The sequence below is a fragment of the Alligator sinensis genome, unplaced genomic scaffold (genome assembly GCF_000455745.1).
Source record: "Alligator sinensis unplaced genomic scaffold, ASM45574v1 scaffold954_1, whole genome shotgun sequence".
Taxonomy (NCBI): Eukaryota; Metazoa; Chordata; order Crocodylia; family Alligatoridae; genus Alligator; species Alligator sinensis.
Genome location: NW_005842228.1, coordinates 896,736 through 919,199, shown reverse-complemented (window position 1 = coordinate 919,199; position 22,464 = coordinate 896,736). Strand labels below are relative to the sequence as shown.

The following is a 22,464-nucleotide window of genomic DNA, read 5'->3' as shown; positions in this document are numbered from 1 at the left end:
TCCAGCCAAAGATATGCATATGGACCACCATACAATCAAATATCCAGGAAACACACAAATATGCTATATCATGCTATGCTATCTGCTATATCATACAAGTACCATAAGAGACTTTTAGCTATACCTGCTTTATCGCATTTCGAATAGCTTCTGGCAAAGGGGCCGTGTTCCCAACACATGTTGAACATCCATACCCAACAACTTCAAATCTGTATTAAAAAATTGGATTAAGTAGCACATTATAGTGAAGCATTTATTAACAGACAGATTTAGGCACTTTCTAGTATGTATACTAAAAAGGGAATGTAAGTGGCACCACATTACCTTTTTGTCCCAATGAAATATAAAAATTGCCAATCACTGAAGTATCTCCTAATGTATTACCATTACTTAGTGAAATGTAAACAGGGGCAATATTCCTTGAGCCAAGCACAGCTAGGGTCGGTTTCTTTGGTTGTTTTTTTTCAAATAACATTCTAAAATTCTAAGTTAATATTGCAAAACGCAAATCCAATTAGTTTTGCTACTCAATCATCAGAAGCACACAAAGTAGGGCTGTGCGAAGCTTGGTCACCGATTCGATTTGGAGGAGATTCAGCCCGCTTCAGCAGCCGAATCTCCAAATCCTAATCGAATCAGGAAACCCATTAATCTCCCCAAATCAAATCAGAAGCCTCTGAATCAATTCAGAGAGAGTTGATGATTCTGTCATAGACACAGCTTTATATGTTTCTTCTACATACCTCAAGGTAAGAGGCACGGCTCATGAACACTGAGATGGTGGGGCAGATCAAGCATCGGGGGGGCGGGGGGTGCTGCACACTCAGCGGTGGATCTGGAAGTGGACCAGAAATAGTTCTGGGTCCACTTCTGGGTCTGCTGCAGAGCACACAGAGGACCCCCTCCCCTGCCTCAGCGACTGATGCCTTCTATGTCTGGGGAGGCACCCGGGGTCCCCCCACAGCCGACTGCCGAGCCAGGGGGTTACTGGGGGGAGGGGGGTCCCCCCGCACTCCTGTGGGACGCTGCATCCGCCCCACTATCTCAGTGTTCACGAGCTGCGCCTGGTACCTTGAGGTATGTAGAAAAAACAAATAAAGCTGTGTCTATGGCCAAATCACTGATTTTTCTGAATCAGAATCAAATCTTCAGATTTGGATTCAGACGAATCAAAAATCGGGACAGTGATCCGAATCAGCAAATTGAATCACTGTCCCCTGAATCGAGCCGAATCCTAATCAGAATCAAATACAACCTGCTTCACACACCCCTAGCAAGGCACTTGGAGAAACAAGCTAAGGTATGGCGCCTGTCCTGAGTAATTTACAATCCACAGTTCCCATCTCCTCATGTATAGAGTAGTTTGATAACAGGGCTCCACTTAAACACAGGCAACCACCTGAACTTTGTAAATTGCATATGGGAGCCAAGGGAGCCAAGATTATGATCCAGCACTTCATTAGATACTCGAATTTAAATAAATAAGTCATCCCACTGTCAATGAGACTATTTGTGTTTGAAGTTAAGCATCAAACTGAACAGAGTTCATGTTTATGGAGTATATATAAAATACACACATTTCCATTTTTACATCAATATGAACAAAGGAGAAGGTGAAATTTACCCAAGTTTGCTAAGATATGGCAATACTCCACTCGAACTGAGATAATGTGTAACCATTCCACTGCCTGGAGATAAACTTGTTCTTATATAAGGTTTAACCATGAGGCGGGCTTCAACAGCCTTCTTGGCCAATAGACCTAATGAAAAACAAACAAACACACAAACAAATTAGAACTTTTGCAAAATTAGAGGAAGAGCAACTGTCTAACTCTCAGCTAAAAGTTTGGAACGCTAGGACTTCCCTGAAGTGAACACTTGCAGGTTCAAGCCATTAGTCATGAAAACCATATAAACACCAGAAAACAGTAATAAAACAAAGTTAGTTATCACCACTTACAACATACCTGCAGCAAGCATGACAGATGGATTGCAGTTATTTGTACAACTGATTACTGCAGCAATGACAATACACCCATGAGACAATTTGTATTCATTTCCTTCATACTGAACCGGCACAACATCATTTTGTTTCTCAGCTGGGATCTGAAACCCTTTGAGGCCAGACTGGATGACAAAAATAGGTAAGTCAAGTATAGGTAGGTCAACACTACAGAGTTAAACAAAAGCATCTCAAAAGAGCATATTTAGCTGAATTACCATTTTAGAATCATAAGCTCAGCAACAGTGGAACTATATTTATCACATTAATAGAATGAAAACAGATTTTTTTAGAGCGATGCCTTCAAAAACAGATGCAAGGACTCAGCCCTTTCACAGACAGATAATTATGCACTCACATCTTTCTTAATAATTGCTGCTTATTACTTTGCATGCATCCCAAAAGTAGGACCGAACTCCTACATAAGTCCTCTTGTTTGAGGTTGAGCACCCTATTTAAACGGCGCACAGTAGAAGCAGCAGTACGTATCTTACAAGACTTGAAATGTATCACAAAGCAAGTTTCAAACTGTTTTCATGTCATCTATAACTGATCCATTAAAAGCAACAACTTGGGCAGCATGCATAAGTATTCCATTTACCATATCGAATTGCATACAATTAATAAGCACTATTTTTAAAACGGTCTGAAATGTAACAAAAAGTGGGAGTCAATCTCAACAGAAAGCTGTTCTATCAGAAATCTTGACAGAAATCTGGAATTCAGCTAAATGGGATGTGGGTCCCTCCTAAAATCCTCAGGACTTCCAGACATTTTCCCTACCTCAGCCCCCTATGATGAAATATTTGCCTCACTTTTTTCTCCCAAGTGAGACAAGGCCTCCACCACTGACTGCTTGCATTACAGCCCTTTGGTTAGTTTAAAATTCCCTATTACAGACAGCCAAATGAAAGCATTTACCTCCCAACAAGAACTGGAGTTTCAATTCAAATAATGAGACCGATTTGGAAGAATTTTAAACTTATTCTTAAGCAATGGCATTCTACAGCAATTTTACCCCAATTTTGTGAGAAAATTTCAAAAATATGCATAAAAACCAACTAGAAATGATACATTACTTGAATAAACTGTAAGTATTTGGGATACCTTACTGCTCAGCTTTTAACTTCTCTGTCCAGCAGACTCATAGGTCCATAATGCAAATTAAGACATTCTGGAAACTTCTAGAGGTGCACCGATAGATTTTGGGGGCTGATACTGATTGCTTATATTTAAGGAGGCATACTGGCCAATATCTGATACAGCTGCCATCAGGTGGTAAGTCCAGTGTGGTGGAAGGGGAGGCAGGGTGTGTGGGCGTGGGCCATGGGATGGAGAGGCAGCTTGTGGAGTGGGGGCAGTTCCCACCACTCCCTGCACCCCAGGAGGGCGGAGGGAAGGGGGCATGTGTCCCCAGATCTGTGCTGGGCAGGTGTCAGTTGCAGTGTGGAGCCAGAGCTGCGCAGGGCTTTTCTTGCTGGGGGCTGGGCTCAGAGAGTGGGCTCTGGTGGCACTGGGAGGAGGCTGCAACCACTCCAAATTTCACCACAGCTCCGTTCCCAGCCCTGCACCACCGCCCAGCACAGCCCTGGCTGAACACCCCACCTCCACCCAAGCACTGGGAAAAGCTGCAGCTGAGGTGGCGTGGGGCTGGGAGCGGAGCTGCAGCAAAATTTGGGGGCTGCAGCCCCCTCCCAGCACCGCCGGAGCTTGCTCCAAGTCCAGCCCCTGGCAAGGAAAGCCCCATGCAGCTCCAGCTCCACCCCGCAGCTGCAGCCCGTCCTGTGCAGATCTGGGGGCACCCCCCAGGGTGCAATGGGAGCTGTCCCACCCCGCATGGCACCACCTGCCCCTACCCCCATTGCAGGGGCCTCAATCTGCCCCCCCCACCCTTTCCATCCCCCCCCAGACTTACCAGCTGTAGGCAGCTCTCCACGCCGCCAGCTCTGTTCCATGCTACACTGCAGCTACGTGCAGCACGGGCATTTATTGGCCAAATTATGGGCCCCATTGGGCCAATATCAGATATAGACAATTTTCTTCATATTGAACTGATCCAGTATCAGAATGATGCATCAGTGCACCTCTAGAAATTTCCAAAGATTTTTTTACTGTTTAAGACTAGTTACATTCCTGTAATCTCTTGCATGCAAAACTAAAGAGGCAACTGGCAGAGAGACCATGAATGTGATCTTGTAAGATAAATCATGATATTGAGTAGTGTCATTATATAGTGTTCAGTGTGAATGCCAAGATTTACAAAACATTTCATGCCAAGTACTAAAAGCAACTTTCATAAGTAATAAATCATACACACCTTTTCATTTAAGCAGGCCTGGAAATCACTTTTCATATCTGTAACAGCCACTCTATCTTGTGACCTCTTTGGGCCACTGACACATGGAATTATAGAGCTTAGATTTACTTGAATTGTCTAGAAAGCAAAAAAAGATGCATTAGGAATCATTGTTATATTTATAAAGACAAATTTAAGCATAATTTTTAGTAACTGCACCCATTTTCTTAGAAATCTAAGAATTAAGTTTTTCATAAAAATAGGAGCCTTACCAAAAAAGAGAAAAAAGTCAAAGTGCAACCACAAAGCCATTACCAAATGATGAACTTTGACACCACCAAACTCCTGCTCATTCTAACATTTGACCCACCTACTGATTTGAAAGAGTGAAATGTAAAGAGATTCTGCCTTCGCTAATTCATATACTGCATGAATATGTATTTTACAAAATATTTAAGGCTACAAATTAGGCTATTCAGACACAGATGTTTGTTAAAAGCTACCAACCATTATAACAGAATAAAAATTATGAATAAGCAATACTGCTTATAAGGACCGTAATATTGCAAAAATAAAAGTCATTCTGAAAATACCTGGGAATACTCTGGTTCTCCTGATGAAAGCTGCTCATTTCTGAACAGCTTCACAGCTTTAAGGTATGCTTCCATGGACTCAAGCCCAGCGTCACCAAAACCTTAGGAAAACATTTCCAGACATGAAAACAGTAGGAAAACAGTACAATGGATTTATAACTAGTGTAATGAATTGCCAGCACTGTGACAAATTTACGCCAAGTATGCACCATGTCACAGATTCCAGGAACAAGAAATCTTGAAATGCGTGACACTTCTGACTTTGCACTTTGATCGATGTGCCAAACAACAGTCTTCTTGCCATGAATCTGCACTAGGCACATCCATGCCTTAGTTCTACTGGTAGTTTGACAAAATCTCAGTCTAGAAAGACAACTCTAAAGTGAAATACATCAATCCTTACAATGAGGACTGAAAACTCCACACAAACTAAAGGCCTACTCATAAAGAATATGAACTCTCTCTTTATAATTAAGAATCTCTTTTCATTTTAATTTGATTACTGAAATCTAAGATGAACCTCAGATTACTTTAGACAGAAAACATGTCATACAGCTGATTTTTCTTTTTATTACAAGACAGCCTGTATGGAGGGGCATCAGAAAAAAAATGTCCCAGTAACACTTAGACAAGTAGTGAAAACACATTTTAATTGCATAAAAAGTGAAAATGGAAAAAAAAAATTTAAAGAAATCAGTGGCCAACACCCAAAAAGCCGCGCAAAGTAGGCCTGTGCGAAGCAGCCTAGCATTTGCTTTGGATTCGGCCGATTCAGGGGACAGCGATTCAATTTGGTGATTCTAGTCACTGTCCTGAATCAATTCAGCTGAATCACACAGGCCCATCCCCCACCCACTCTCCCAGCCCTGACCGCCCCAGCTCCAGACACTTTGAAAAGAAAAAAAAACACATCCCGACTCACTGGGTGCTGCCAGGTGGGGGAGTGATCCCCACTGCCCAGCACTTTGTGGGGAGCTCTGCCACAAGCCCCCAGAAACCTCTCCCGCAGTCCCAGCACTTCCCACCCCCCATGGGTGCCCCCCTCCCCCCTGCAATTCCAGGCAGGAACCAGTGAGTACAGGGTTTTTTTGTTTTATTTTTCCTTATAGAAAGAACTCCAGTAAACATTAAGGGCTCTAGGCAGGAAATGTGAGAAAGCTGGAGATGAAAGCAGTTTATTTTGCCCAATAATAATACTAGAATCTCTCATTCATTGGCAAGAGAAATAAAAGTTTTCCAGTCTATTACTTATTTCTTTCAGAACTAACTTGAGGGAAAAAAGAAATCATCTGCCATGACAATAACTCTGAATGCTCAAAGATAAGATGACCCTAAGTAATGTAAGTAATCATGAAAATGATCATACCCAATCACTAGGTGGACAATATAACCAGGTTAGTGTAAGTTTCTGAAGTATGTTAGGTATCCAGGTTGTAGCCGTATTGGTCTAGAGGAAAAGGCGATCAGGACTCGTAGTAGAGATGATATCTTTTATTAGACCAACAAGATTTTTGCAAAAAAATATTTCTTTAATTGCAAGCTTTCGGGCACAAACACCCTTCATCAGGCATGATGAAGCTATGAACTGACTGCCCATCTATTAACTCCTCTGTGAAATCCTATGAAACATGAACTTTCATTTCTACCCAGGAGAACTTCTACAATATTTTCTCCAATGTCTGATGAAGAGTGTTTGTGCCCAAAAGCTTGCAATTAAAGAAAATTTCTTGCAAAAATCTTGTTGGTCTAATAAAAGATATCATCTCTATTATGAGTCCTGATTGCCTGAAGTATGCCAGTCATCTAGTTTACGAAACTATTTATTTAAAAAAAAAATATTTCCTAGCTTAACAAAAAAACTGTAAGTACTGAAACAAATAGGACTAAGCAGTTCTGAGGACCAAATGCCATGTATCTTATGAATGGAAGATACTCATTATGTGAAGAATAGTTGTTAAATTTTTGAGTTCACAGACTCTGTAAGATTAGACAGTAATGCCATAATTACAGCATACTACTGAATTCCAGAATTTAATATATTAACTCTTTCCACTAAGTTATAATCCAGCAAAAATGCTGCCTAAGTATAATGCACAATGTAGTTTTAGATAAAGGTACATGGCCATGTAAATATAAAATGCCAGTATGATGAATTGGTGTCTTTTCCTTACCTGTATGCCTTAAGTGCTTTAGTGTCACATTGTCAACAGGGAAAAAGCTCAGAATAGCACCATACTCAGGACACATATTTGCTATTGTAGTTCGGTCAGCTATAGACAGCTGGGAAACTCCAGTTCCAAAAAACTCAACAAATTTTCCAGCTATCCCTGCTTGCCTGAGTTGCTGTTTGAAACAAAACACAATAACGATCTGAGATACAAGGAGACAATGGCAGAGGAACATTAGGTGCAACACTTCAAAATTAAGAACAATTACAAACTTTTTAATAAAGCCAAATAGAGCAGAAAACCTCATTGACCTAAATCACATTGGTAAAAAAAGTCTTAAAAATCACACCTCAGCAACCCCCGTCTCATTCTACTGCTCAGTTCTGCAGAACCAGTTCAAATATAATTTTTAAGAAACACTGCTGAAAAACTCAAAAAAGCATAAGTAATATGAATTTTCATTCAACAGCGAAAGCATGAGCAATTTGGAGAACTGTAATGTTGCAATCTGCAATGTAACATGGGAAAAGTCTAATTACAATTCTATATCCCAGTCTCATGTTCCCCAGGCTGTTCCTCCTTCCCCACTTCCTCCTCCCAAATGTGAATACAGTGAAATTTTAGAACGAGATGACCATGAAAATAAAAAGTATTTTTATTGCTTGGAATGAGCTATTTACTGCACAAATTTTTAAAGTAAAACATTCACCTGGAAAAAGGAAATAGTTAAGCAGTAACAGTAATGCAGGGGTGGGCAAAATGTGGCCCAGGGGCCGGATGCAGCCATTCTATCCGGCCCGCAGGGTCCCTAAAAAATTTAGAAAATTTATGTTAATCTGCCCTGGGCTGCCTGTCATGCAGCCCTCGATGGCTTGCCAAAACTCAGTAAGTGGCCCTCCGCCCAAAATAATTGCCCGCCCCTGCAGTAGTGATTGACATGAGACTTACTCTTTTATCCAAAATGATCCCCTCAATCAGATGAATATTCACTGTACCAAAATTCATCTTGCTGACATGATTCACCTGTGACTATAAAACCCAGGAGCACGGCTTGAGAGGGCCGCATTCTCCTCTCATGATACCAGCATAATTCTGAGTTTAGTAAATGACCCCCAATTTCCTTCAGTATAAACAACAGAAGAATCAAGCCCAAAATTTTGCAGGAACATTTTAGAGTCCAGGTGATGGATGGCTTTTGAATTAATGAACCTCAATAAATGGTAGAGAACACTACAATAAGCTATACAGACCAGTGGTGGCACACCTTTTTGCCCTGAGGGCCAAAGGAGTGGTGTCCAACACAGAATGCATGGGGGGGGGGGGGGGGGGGGAGGGAGGGAGGAGGGAGTTGGGCCCTGCCCCAACTCAGCCACTTGGGGCTTGAGAATTTAGCCGCTGGAGAGGAATGGCAGTATGAACTGTCATTGCTTCCCCACTACCAAATTTCCTAACCTATGAGCCCCACGGGTCAAATGCCATGGCTCCACATGGGCCATGCGTTACACACCCCTGCAGTAAAACTTCAATTCACCTAAAGGATAATTTGCTGTTATGGTTTGCCAACACTGTTCCAATTTCCTGGCAGTGGCCTCTCCCTTAATCTCACCCCTCAGTGATGTAATCCTGATAACTGGTCACTATTGGATACTTCACCATTATTTGCAGCTTCTTAGAGGAGCCAATTAAGCCAAGTTTGCTTATTTGAAAAAGTATTATAAATACACAGTTACATATGGAAAGCCTGTATGTGGCTGTTGGTAAAAGGAAAATAAGAAGTAGGTAGTTTTGTATTTAGGAATCATCTATAACAGGGGTTTTCAACCTTTTTTAAGGAGTATACCTGTCCTGGGCACACTTCTGGTGGAGCCGGGGAGGGAAAGGTAGCAGCAACCTGCCCGGGGGGTGGGTGGGGGCCGTGTAGCAACAGCCGGACGTGGAGCAAGGGGCTTGTATACGGCAGTGTGGGGAGGTGGATGGTGACAGCACCGCCCATCCCCCAACATTCGAGCTTCCCCCTTCCCCCCACGTGCAGCCGTCGCCTGTTTGGTCCACAGAGGGGAGCTGCTGCCCCTCCTCCCTCTCCCCCCCGCCCTGCTCATGGGAGGCAACAGCACGAGGTGGTGGATGGCGGTGCTCTGTCCCCACCTACTCGCACATACCCCCTAGCTGCTTTCCAAGTACCCCCAGGTGTACGCGTACCCCCAGTTGACAACCCCGATCTATAGCTGTGCCTGAAAGAGACATGTTTAATGATGTACCTATGTTGAGCCTGCCAGCATTTGTTTCACTGCCCCAGTAATTATTCATTAACCAAATCTGCTTGGTATGCAAACAGAATGCTTTGTTACCTTTGTAATGCTTAGGACCACATCAATGGATGTAGCAAGTGGGCTGGCAGAGCCTGTCAGCTCACACCCAACCACCTCAGGCAAAGTGAGAGTAACTGGCATTCCCAGCATTACTGCTTCTGTTTCAATACCACCAACACCTACAGGGAGAAATTAAGTTATTTTTATCATGCTAATTAACTAGCACAAACATTTTAAAGCAAATATTAGAGTCTAATCAAATGCCTCCTGATGTAGGCTATAATAATTTGCACTCCGTTAGAGAATACATGCATCTTATATTTTTTTTTAAAGAAAAGTAAAGAGAAGAAGATAAAGGAGATGGGCCTTTAAAAAAACAAACAAACAAAAAAAACCAGAACACACACACACACACACTCAAGCTATCACATTTTAATCTGACTGAGCTACTGTCTCAAACCCAGGTCTGATCTTATAGGATAAATGTATATTTACCTGAATTTCACACTGCACATCAATTTAAAAGAAACAGTATTTATCAGAATGCTGTATTTTTTCCTTACATTTCTCAAAATTTAATAGACCATTTATTGCTGGTGAAGTGTTAGCCTGAAGTTTCCTTTGCCTAAAGAATAAGCATTTCACTTACAACAGTTATGGAAGCTTCTTCACATTATGCCAATATGCAACTGACCACAGTAACACAATCCCTTTTCTTTTTAGGGTCTAATGATGCCATAAGAGAACATATCTATATGTCACGTAAGTATTTATATCATCATAATGTTGGAATTCAAACTGGCATGCCTTATGGAATCTTTCTAGCTAATTTTAGGAGACTTGGAAATAGATAACTAATAGTATCTGAGATCATTATTTGTATGTCACTTCATTCTCCCTTTAGAAGCATTTCCCCCTAAGCATAATTTCAGGATCCAAAATACTGTCAAATTTGAGACAGCATAATATCCTATATGAAAAATATATTCAGTAGTAAAAAATTTCTTTTCACATAGTAAGAATATAGTAAATGAAATTAATATCCAGTATAACTTACCCCATCCCAAGATCCCCAAGCCATTTACCATAGTTGTGTGAGAATCTGTGCCAACTACACTGTCTGGATATAGGAAGTCTTTATGCTGAACAACAATTTTTGACAAATATTCCAAGTTCACTTGATGTGCCATTCCAGTTCCAGGTGGAATTACAGAAACGTTCCTAAAAACCTTTGAACTCCACTAGAATTAGTCAATAGAAAAAAAACAAAACAGACAATCAGTACACTACAAGTCAGAATTCTTCCATAAAGGTATATTAAATTCTGTTCAGCAAAATAATTAAGTCATGCAATTATGTGACTTAATTATTTTGCTAAACAGAATTTAAAGAACAAAGTAGTAGTAAAGAACAAAGTAGTAGTTATTTATATACACTTGGCTCTTTAAATTAGGAAAGAATTAAAACATATTTAAAAGCTGAAATGCCAAACAGTGACATTGTAAAAATCTACATATCTACTTTCTTGTGTGCCTGCAGTCACACCTGCTGCCATGACTAGCTGTGGTTTCATGATTACTACCAAGCAAAGAGCAAAAGATTGGGACTGTAGCTGTAATGCAAAAGTCATTTTAGCTTTCTAAATATATCCTACACACATTACATTTTCTCTAACCCAGTTCAGGAGTACTGACTGTTAATTCAACAAATGAGTACCAACTCCTTGGAAGCACAATCTACCTACAAGATAATCCTATGACTTCAGACTAAAACATTTCTGAGCTGGTTAAGCAGTCAGCCCATATAGAGATAGCACATAACCTAGGAATGATACTGCAAGCTGTTGAATTTATTCAAAGCATTATCATTTACAACAGAATTCACAATGTTTTGCACTTGTATTTTCCCCAAAATGTGCACGTTCACATTATTTAAAAAACACAACGCACAAGCAGCTGAAAAATCTGCAGCACAAAAATCTGACTTTTGAAAACGTGAAATTTCAAAAGGTCTCATACTAAATCCTCCCTACCATCTTGGACTGCCAAAAGTCACTTGAAAGATAAAACATCAAGTCAAACTTAAAAGTACACAAAGCCTGTACAAAAAGTTACATACCTTAAAAAACTGAAGCCTCTCTCTATTCCTACCAAATTCCATCTCCTGGTTTTTTAACACTGTTTCAGGCCTACAATAAAATTAAAATAAATTGATTAGCATCAGAATCTTGTCTTGGATTATTAATAATGAGATTTGCTTTTTGCTTGATTAAATGCTCATTCATTGGTGCAAATGAAAAATTAATCTGAAACATTTTACTGGAGTGCCCAGAAGAATTTCTTCCTAACAAGGAAGTCAGGAATGTGGAAAATGTTCCCTGAAAAACAGTGGAGCAAGGGGCAGGTCTTCTCATCAAGCACAGCAAAACTGAGATGGCTTTTCAGCTCTGATTTGCCTAAAGCAAGTAAGCTCAAAAAACTCATTAGAAAAAATACTTTTCTCAGCATGCCAGGAACAAATTACTACCGTCATTTAAGGAAGGTATTTGTCCTGATATTTTTAAAGGTTGCTTAGCTCAGCCAGTTAAATGTTGAGAAAAAATAGTGTCCAATTCATGTCACAGCGGTCAAAAGAGATATGTTTATCTTCATCTCTAGTTCTAACTAGAAAGCCAACAAAGCACTGGCAAACTTACTTGTAGAACCTCCAGAATTTGTATTTAGTGATTCACAGATGCTTTTACTATACATAATCAGGCTCTGAATACAACAGTAGATGGTTCATTTTCATGCATGTTTAGAATGAAAGCCATCTTTTTAATAAACCAGAGTGAAATGCACTGGACTGTGAGATTTTCAAACTATTTTTGGCTTCTCTGAAACTGAGTTTTTGTAACAAAGACAGAGGAAAAAAAAAGCCCGTGGGTCTCCAGTTGATCTACTACAGAATCTTTCCCCTTTTCTTTCCAGCAGTGTAGGAAGGCCATATTGGTATACTGTCTTGGAAAGCCCTAAGGGACAGTCATCAACACTCAAGCTGCAGCTTGATGAATGCCACTGCTGGGAGAAAAAGACATACAGATGCAAGCAAATCCATGCTGCTGGAAATAACATTTAAACTTTTCTTATCACATTACTTTTGCTTGCTTCAAGCAAGTATAGAAGGGAATGGTTTACATTTCTATAAAATTAGCAATACAATCAATACACTGTATTGCTGCAGGTCTCTCTCTGATACCACTTAAAATCCTAGAAATGTCATCCAACTGAAGACAAGGACATGGTCAATCTATCAGAGAAAATAGGTGACAGCTGAGAGATGAGGGTGATTATATATAATTGTCATAGACGAAGTGGTGCAAAAGGACCTATAAATAATACTGAATCTTGGGAAAAGGTGAGCAAATGACATCCTTCGAGACTGTCACATAAGGCCAAGATTTAATGCTGAATTTCCATGCAATGACAGATGGACTAAAAGAATGCATCCAGACAAGCACTGCCCTGTGATATGTGGCACATACCTGTCTGCGGTGTTACACTGCAAATTCAGGTGTTCTCCATGCTGCAAGGTAGCAGCGTGGGGAACCCAGGCACAAAAAAAAGTAGGGCAGTGCAGTGGCACTGTCTGCTGCCCAAAACCAGAGCCTGGCTATGAGCAGCAGGATCACCATGGTTCCACCTCCCCAAGGCCCCCAGGCAAGGCTGTTGGAGCCAGCACAGTTGTGGGCCCCAGCCTCCCCTACCCCACCTGGGATAACCTGCCACACACCAGAGGGTGAATGGCACAGGCACTGCCCGGAGACAAGTAGCATCAGTACAAGGTGCATGACCGCTTCTTGTCCCCAGGGAAACAAACATCTATGCTTGTGTGGATGTAGCCAAAGAGTTTTTAGTGGCCTGGGGGTTAATACAGAGGCCATGTTCTTAGCTGGACTAGGGATGTCCGGAGGAAAGGAGTGTTGATGGAATCCTTAAAATCTACTGCAAGACAGTCGAATGAAAGCCAAAAAGAAACTGGTGTAAAATCTGTAAGTGTTTCAACGGTGCTTCAATGTAAGATTTACTAATCTGCAGAGTAACATCTCTGTACTACCACTGTCCTCACAAGAAAATAAGACAAGTCTCTAACACAGATTTAAACTGACAATCACAGACAAAATGAATAATTGTTTCATCTAAGTTGCTCTACATCTTGGCAGAATGATCCATTTTAGGCTTACTTAAGTTTCTGCCATGTTAGACATCTTTCTAAATGTTCAGTGTTTGGCTGGTGTGGGAAAAGCAGCTGTGTGTTAAATGTACCTCTGCATCATCTCCATGAGCTGCCATGGGCATTCCAAATGACAAGGACCTGTAGAATTTAAGGTGCACTGTTTTCAGAGGACTGGCAGCTTATATTTGTGTGGTAACTTTTGATATAGGTTTGTTTTGGAGTGACACAAGTGAAGTGACACTTTTAGAGTGGCACAACTGTTTTGCTCAATGTTAAGCTAAAAAATTCCCTTCCCTCCCAGCCCCCTCAAAGAGTGAAAACTAAAAATCTTGGACTAGGACACATGATCCACTACAGGGATGTATTCTATTCAGTAAACACATCAATTCCATCTTTTACTGAAGGGAGTGACTAATAAAAGTAAAGCAAAGCATTTCATACTCAGGCACTGGTTGAAGATGAAAAGGACAGAGGATGGGCGTGTTCTCAATCTGTGCAGAAAATTGTCCTGAGTTACGACTCGATTCTCCAGCACTACACGGCCCTTTGCAGCCAGTCTGGCCTCTGCAGGATAGCTTCCGAGGCTGCGCTTTCAGTGGCGAAAGTTTTGCCAATGGTTTCTGTAAGTCACCTCCTCCAGGATTTGGAGCATTCTGTATTGCACTGTCATTGTAAATAGAAAATAAGGTAGAACAAAAAACTATTTTTCTGTTGCAAAAACACCTCAAATTATTAATATGCCTAAAGGTAAAACTATATTTTAATAACTGCCCTGATGCAAAATAAAGTAGCATTGAATAGATTTATTACCAGCTGTACTCCCTGGTTAACTAACAAAAGAAGAGGTTTTAATGACTGTGTCAGGATTTTAAAAAAGCCTGTATTCCCAGGTTCATAAACAATCCACTGCCTTTGTCTGTACCAATAGAAAATGAATTTACTGACAGGGCACAGTAAAGGCCCATCAGGTTACACAAGCTTTGAAGTAAAAAAGGAGGGTTTCATCTGAGTAACGGGTTAGTGACCGTGTTTAGTTTAGTTTTTACTCAATGGCAGCATCATTGATATTACTAAATCCAGAGTGACTTGTTTACTGCTGAAGCCTGCTCAAAGCAACTACCACGTTTTGTACTTGTGCTTTCTGAAATTAGAGCTCAAGGACTAAAGTAATAAACATTTATAACTACAGATATAAAAGTACTTTTGAACCAAGGGGCAAAAAACAAAACAAAACAACAAACACACTAATTCAAAACTATTTTGAAGAACACCTATGTACACTACCTATATTTATACTATATATTCAATCTTTACATGAACCTATTGAAAAAATGCATTGTGAAAGGGTTTGATTTTTTTAATTTCTAATGGTTAAAAGTGAATAATTTGCCACTTTGGTAAATAAGGTAAATGTTTTAGCTGCCCTAGTAATAACAAAAATGCCTTACAGCTGTGCAGCATCAATACACTCACTGTATTGCCTCACATTGCTTCGTACCCAAGTATAAACTCAGTCTGTGGTGCTCAGGCCAGTGGGAAATGGAAGCCTGAACTGAAAACTACAGAAAGTGTGTAGACCTCTATGGGAAAGGGCCCCATATCTCTCTAGCAGATGCTGACAGACTCCTATAGGTTTCCCAATACTAAAAACTAGAAGACCTAGATTTATCATTAGAAATCAGCATACATTTGAGGCTTCTTGCCAACATCTGACCATTTTCACAATTTCACATTAGACTCAGTGTAATTTGGGCTTTTTCTTCCAAATATGAGGAAAGAGAAACAAAAGAAGCAGACTTGCATAGAAGCTGCATTACAAAAATAATTCTAATTTCACAGCTATGTATTCTTGTTTAGAAGAATGAAAAACAAACACAAAAAAGGAAGTGATACTTGTACTTAAAAATCCAAATAAATACAAAAAACAGACAAAAGCCCTGTTTTATCACAATGTTTCTGACCTTTTTCATTGCCTAATAGATGTACATTATCTAAAGTGCATCATCTACTGCAACAGACAAGGATTTCTTAGGGTAGTATTTTCTGTTGGAGTGATTTTCAACCAGGGTGCCTTGAGATCCTTTCAGTGGTGCTGTGGGGTGCCACACAGTTAGCACTGTTAGGTGTGAAAACATGATTCAAAAAAATACACCGAGTTTTCAGATAAGAATTAGTGTTAAAACCATTTTGACCTGCTGAGATATTTCCAAGTTATTTGTAACAGAAAAATTGGTTTATTTATCCATAGTCAAGAAATGAGTGTAAATTAAGAGCTGGCTTGTTCCAAAGGGTGCCCTGAGTACAATGAGGAGTGCTTTGGGTCTAAGAGTGTCAAGAACCACTGACTTACCAGAACGTAAGGAAAATCCAGCTGCTCCAGACCCCCATGGTTGAGGGCCTGTGCTGTCACAGCCTGTTCCTCCCTAGCTCACCTGAGACTTGACTTGAGAATGTCACTTATATGATGGAGAAGCTCTTCCATTTGTGCATGCCTGCAACCTGTGCTCTCCATCTTGACAAGCTAGTCCACTGAGTTCAATTGGGATTGGATGTCAGACAGTACTATTATCATGCGTCTAGGATTGCTTTCATATGGGGATATCTAACAGTACAGATCTTTCTTGCACAAACATTTATCATCATTTATTTAAGAATTAATACATAAGATTCCCATAACTGTTACAGCCTACATTTCTTCTAACAACACAGCAGAAAATAAATGCGAGATTAAAAACCCTGACCACCACTTGAAAATTAGAGTGAATTGGATATTAGTTTAAATACCATTTACTGAAGTCAATCTGCAAAGAATGGTCAACAGTAAAATCAGTTGGGCATGCAGGATAGACTTTCATAGGATCTCCTCCAAGAATTTTCACTGCTTCCCTCATGGCAGCAAAATCCACCATTGCAGGAATTCCACTAACAAGGAAGAAACAGAAAAAAAACCCAACACTTAAGCTGCATTATGTATCAACAACTCACTAAAACCAAACTATTTATATAAGCTTGTTTCCAATTCATCCTACACAGGTGCATACTCATAACCACAGAATATGTAATTATTTCACTCTGTATAATACATTTTAAAGAACATTATTTTTAGTTAGATTTGTTAAAATTCTAATATAATAAATGGCTTAGTCCATCTGTCTGTTTGGCCATAATGCTCTTGGAGCACTCTGACTGGTTACTGAAACAACCAATCAGAGTGCTCCATGAGCGTTATGGACAGGAGGCAGCAGCAGCCGAGCACCACCATGATGGCAGAGACAGACAGGGAGGAGCAGGGAGGGCCAAGGGCCAAGGCCAGCACTGCTGGCCAAACCACCCCTCCACCCCCTGATCCTTGGAGGTGGCAGCAGCACAGAGTGCTGGCAGAGGGGGACAGAGGGACAAGCTTCCCCCAACCCCTGCTCCTGGGAGGCACAGGCAGGTGGGGGAGGAAGGAAGGGAAGGTGCTTTAGGGTTAGCAAGCCTCCCCCCATCATTCTTGATGGGCAATTTGCTAGCGTCTAAATAAGAACTTTGCAATATTCTAGTCCCCCAAGAATGTTGCACTATGTTCATGATGACATGTTAAGCAAGAATATAAAACTCCTTGGTCAACTACTTACTTTTGGCATTTACCCTTTTACCTTTTTATACCCCTGAATTCTGAAGATACCTTGTCATTTCTAGATGCATAGTAGCTGCATAACACCATTGCTATACAATAGAATATAGTGGCTGTGCATTTTAATACCCCTTTGGAATTTATATTTTGGACTTATGAAACTATTCATATCAAGATCTCAAAGCACACTACAAAAATACCATTATCTCAATAATAGATGACAGAAAGACAGAAAAATGCAAATAAAGTGAAATACCTATCCTGCTCAAACAAACTGTTACCAAGTTAGTTGTCCATACTTTGGCCCCTATTCTACAAATTAATCCTTACAGACATACACCTTTAACCACCATCTGTGACTGAACTAAACTAATATCTGCACAAAGGTCTGCCTATATGGAATAAACTGTAGGATCACCAGCTCTGTTACTACATTGTGTACACATATACAATAAAAGCTCTGTTATCCCCGTTACTTGAGGCAGCACTGGCCATCGCTTCATATGCTGTGTCTGGGGTGTCCCTCCACCCCTCCTGCAGCATCACCTCCCCTCCCGCGGGGCTTGCAGGATAGGAAGGTGGGTCCCACACAGCCCTGCACAGCCTGTTATGCCCCTGGGCCGTGGGGACTCGGCAGCGCAGGCTGTTTTGCCCCAAGCCATGGGGGCTCGGAGAAACCGGAAATGCCATGCTGGGCACTTCCCATTTCACTTCATCTTACAAGCCTGCATGCCAGTTAGTGGAGCATGCCAACTTGTAAGATGCTGGATAACAGAACTTTTACTGTACGTGCAATAAAAATTATTGATTTCCATTAGGTGTGCACCAATAAAGATTTTCTTGCCCGATACCAATCGCCAATTATTAACCATGCATATTGGCCAACACCAATCCGATAGCCAATTTACCGGAATGCAGTCTGGCAGCTTAGAGAGCAGCATCCTTTCAGGAAGTTGGGGGGGGGGGGGGGGGTGAGTAGGGAAGGGCAGTGGGGTGTGCGCAGATCAAGGCCCCCCATGGTGAGGGAGAGAGTGGGCCTGGGGAAGGCGTTGCTCAGCCAGGGCAGTGAATAAGAACCCCAGTGCCAGAAGCAGGAAGGAGACTTGAGTGGCTCATCCAGGGGGCACGGGGGTGGCTCCCTGCTGCTGCATGCACCTTTGAGGGAGGCATGGGGGGGCATGTGCCCCCCTGGATTTGTGGGTGGTGGCAGGCTGCCCACTGTGGGCTCAGTGCCAGAGCCTGCACCAGCCTCTTCCCAGTGGGAAGGCTGGGCCAGGGCTGGGAGTGGGGCAGGCTCAGCTACAGGGAATTCTGGGGTGGCTACAGACCACCAAGCCCTCCCTATTGCTGTCCCTGCTCAGGGCACTCCACTCTGCTACCTTTCCCTCAGGAGCCCTGCACTGCATGTTAGGCAGAAGATGCACAGCCAGCCCAGGACTCCCGAGGGAAAGGCAGCAGAATGGAATGCCCTGAGCAAAAGCAGTGCTGGGGGAGTTTGGGGGGCTATAGACACCCCAAAATTCCCCACAGCCCCTGCTCCCAGTGCCTCCCACCCTGAGCACAGCCCCAGCCTGGGCCTGCCCCTCCCCTCAAAAAGGCTGGCACAGCCCGTGGCCCTGAGCCTGCAGTGGATAGCCCACCTTCACCCTGCACACAGATCTGGGGAGTACATACCCCCATTCCTCTGGCAGGGGACCCTCCCTCCCCCCCCCACACTGTATCCCCCTGGATGAGCCACTGGTGGTCACTCCTGCTCCCAGGGTTCTATTCACCACCCTGGCCAGACAATTGATCTGTCCCCCCGACACCTCTTCCCTCCCCAATGCCCCTTCTCCCCCTGCCCCCCATCCCCTTGCAGATTTCCCAGAAGATCGCTGCTCTCCAAGCTGCATTCCTGGCCACAGGCATGCTGCAGCTGCATGCATGCACACTGCATTTATCAATTATACTACTGGCCAAAAAAAGCTGATTGCCGATAATGTTAATTTTCCTGTTATTGGTGCCAGTCCAACAGTTGGCCACCATTTGTTCTCAAACCAGAGGAAAAAATAGTAAAAATCAGTGTACACTAAACTAAAATTCTGAAAATCAAATCTTAAATTGAATGAAGAAAACACATCACTTACGTAAAATCTTGAAGGAGAACTCTGGCAGGACAGAAGGGCACTTCAACATTGTTCTGTTTTGTTTTCCAGTCTAGAATGTTCAGCACATCTTCCTTTTTTACAAAGAAGCCATCACAGTTACGGATAGCAGCTTCCAACAGTACCCGTACAGTGTAAGGCAGATTATCTAGGTCAAGACAAAGTAACTAAATTAATCAAAGGAATATTTGTATCAGATTATGGTTTAATTATTAATATCTTACTATACTAAACAGATTTGTAAATTGCAGCAGTGAAACTCACCAACTTCTTTAAAGCATAGGAATGAAATATAGTTTTACTAAACATTAAATTAACCAATATGCAGAGTGGTAAAGAAGGAAAGAAACAGAAAACAGAGCAGCAGATTAGACAGGGAGCAGAGGACAGGTACCAGAAAGCAGAGTGGTTGATCAAGCAAGAGAATGGGATTAGAGTGATACTCAGGGAGTGCCACCGATTTGTAGTGACAAAAAGGCTGACCCCTACTACCTTAAATGCACAGCATCAATGAATAACAAGTCACCTCCTCCGGGAATGTGGCAGAGTTTTGTAAGAGATCCAAACAAGAGAGAAGAATGGGTTAATGAACCAGAGAAAGGACAGCACACTGCACAAACAGGATAAGATAAAGGCCTGTACATACTTGCAAGAGAAAGATGTATGGAATGTCAAGGCTGTTCCTAATCACAAAGCAAGAGGAACAGAACAAGGAGACTTTTTTGCACTATTCAATTGTAGAAACCACATTTTACACTTAAAATTTGACCATTAAATTACAGTGGGGTACCAGGTTAGATTTTAAATGCTAGAATACAGAACACTATGTACAGTCTTGCCTAAGGTTATATTAAATGGTGACAGCAAGACAAGAAATAATTTCAAAAGAGAACTTCAAAGCAGGAGAAATCTGGACATTTAATTGAACAGTTTAATTTGACATTACTTTGGATTAAGTTAAAGATTGGCGGAAGCTTTCAAATAAAGAAAAATATAGGGACTTGAACAAAAACCAAAAAAAAAAAGAGAAAGGTTGTCAATCACCATTGAGAGCTTTGAAGGAGACCTTCTTGGGTACTCAATTAGAATGCGAGTCAGTTGCTTCTTTTCCAAACATAATTCCATTTAATGCAAGTCAGGGGGACAAAAGGCAGAATAAAATCAATGGGAAAAAAGCATAAGGAGAGTGAGCTAGCTGGTCAAAGGGTTTTAAGTATAATTGTTTGTAGCTCCAGAGACCAATGCTGAAAATCTGAATAAAGGTTAACAGATGTATGTATGGTCTTAGCCTACTGAATGGAGTCTGCCACCTAAATTGTGACTGCAAAGTTTGCCTGCTTAATTTAAGTTAGATACATTTACAGTAATTGACTGGTATATTTCCTTTTTCAATAATGCAAACAAAAATAAGCAGTATAGAAATCAGATTAAAAGTTCATTTGAATAGGATGAGATATCAAACACAGTACATTCAATATTCAAATTACAAGAACAAAACAGTTTAGTATCCCTAATGGCCGTGTTCTCCCCTGGGGTTAGAAATATGGGGTCTCACTTGTGCTTCTAGCTGTATGTATGGTAGCCTAAGACTGACATAGACAGAACAATATTTTTTAGTCTCAACCATATGGCTGCCATTTTCCCATAAACAAATACCTATGCTCTCAGTTTAAATATGCAGATGACCAGACTCCAAAAAGTTAAGAGCAAAAGATATCAATTAACTCTCGCATTAAAGATCACAATTATAAAACCATGCACAACCTGATACTTTACACAAGCATGTAACCAGTGATCAGAAAGACTGCAGGACAAAAAATCCACAGGCAACATCCAGGTTGAATGAACTGGTTAGAAATCCAGTCTGTAACTGAGAAGCTAAGATTCCTACTAGTACGGTGTCCCGTAACCCTGCTTTGGAACACTTTAACACTCCTCTCTAAAGGATTTGAAGCTATCCACATTTGCTAATAGAGAAAAAATCCCCCTTCACCCCTCAGAGTATTTTCAATTGTTGGATCAATTCTACTTCTTCTCAGTTTCAATTTTCAGTCCTTCTCTCCAAGTAGCTCTAGTGACTTTTGCTGTTGCTCATAGGTTTCCCAGGTATACAGAGAAAGTGACAGAATACTGCTTATTTTCATTGCTATCATCTAGGTCCTAAAAACTGACTGTTTTTGTTACTTCCACTCTGCCATTGATGCTTGGTAAAACTATGAATAAAGGCAGTGAAGAGGTCTCCCAGCAGTTTGTGCACAAGATTATATTTGCTGTTAAAAAAGCTAGCTGTTTTTAAGTGTAGTCTTAAATGCCGCAAATTGATTAAATAGAAAGTGTTTTCCAAGAAGGAAGTTATAAACAAATTTAAAGCAAAACAGAATAATTTATTAGTGAAAAAATACATGCATAAATTTAAAATGAAACATTATTTCTTATTTCACAGGGTGACACTTATATTCAGTTATTCTATATTGTGTAACTGTTTTGTCTTATTTCCTAATTAGACTCATGACAAATCTCCAAGAGTCAGCATGAACATAATGCTACTTAATACAGTAATTTGTCTGCAGAGAGAAACATTCATCTACATCAAAAGGACTATTCACACAGTTTAGCTCAGCTGATCCCTCTGCAGCAGTTACACCAGAAGCTATGGCCTACCTACCACAGGTTAATCTGAGGGACAGTTATCTACCATGTTGAATTGCTGAAAAGAACAGAAACAAGACCAGGGGAAGCAGGGCAAGAGAGATAAGAGTAATAGCAATGGTAGTATTAAACAGATTTGGCTTTAGAGAAGACGGCAACAACAAAACTAAGTGTAGTCCCGTGAAGTCCACCACACAAGATGTATGAAACAGCAACCATGAGATGTTCACAGCTAATTAGATGATCCAGTTGAGACAGAGCTACCGAAGCATCAACAGCATACCAGGACCAAGGGGGAACTCCATGAAAAAGCTTTCACTGGACCTATTTGGCTCTAACTAGTTTCATGGACATCAAGTTCTCCCAGAAATTATGACTGTTCAGAGTAAACACCATTTTACATCTGTTATATAACTGCTACAAGTTCATGTCAGTCAAAACTTTTCTTCATATAACAAGTTAATAGAGCTTT

General features: G+C 41.1%; 1 protein-coding gene across 2 annotated transcripts in view; it reads right to left on the bottom strand.

Annotated features, from left to right (window-relative positions):
- The window catches only part of IREB2 (iron responsive element binding protein 2), a 33,589-nt gene that overhangs the window by 9,314 nt on the left and 1,811 nt on the right, over positions 1–22,464 (bottom strand). The window contains exons 3-14 of one of the 2 annotated variants that reach the window (XM_025208404.1): positions 19,326–19,491; positions 16,368–16,505; positions 14,025–14,246; positions 11,487–11,556; positions 10,426–10,609; positions 9,408–9,547; positions 7,063–7,261; positions 4,892–4,992; positions 4,320–4,436; positions 1,968–2,127; positions 1,625–1,760; positions 125–209 (exon numbers count right to left, since the gene is read on the bottom strand). In XM_025208404.1, coding sequence (XP_025064189.1) covers positions 125–209; positions 1,625–1,760; positions 1,968–2,127; positions 4,320–4,436; positions 4,892–4,992; positions 7,063–7,261; positions 9,408–9,547; positions 10,426–10,609; positions 11,487–11,556; positions 14,025–14,246; positions 16,368–16,505; positions 19,326–19,491 — 1,718 coding nt within the window. The remainder of the gene's footprint in view (positions 1–124; positions 210–1,624; positions 1,761–1,967; positions 2,128–4,319; positions 4,437–4,891; positions 4,993–7,062; positions 7,262–9,407; positions 9,548–10,425; positions 10,610–11,486; positions 11,557–14,024; positions 14,247–16,367; positions 16,506–19,325; positions 19,492–22,464) is intronic. The other variant, XM_025208405.1, reaches the window with a different exon arrangement.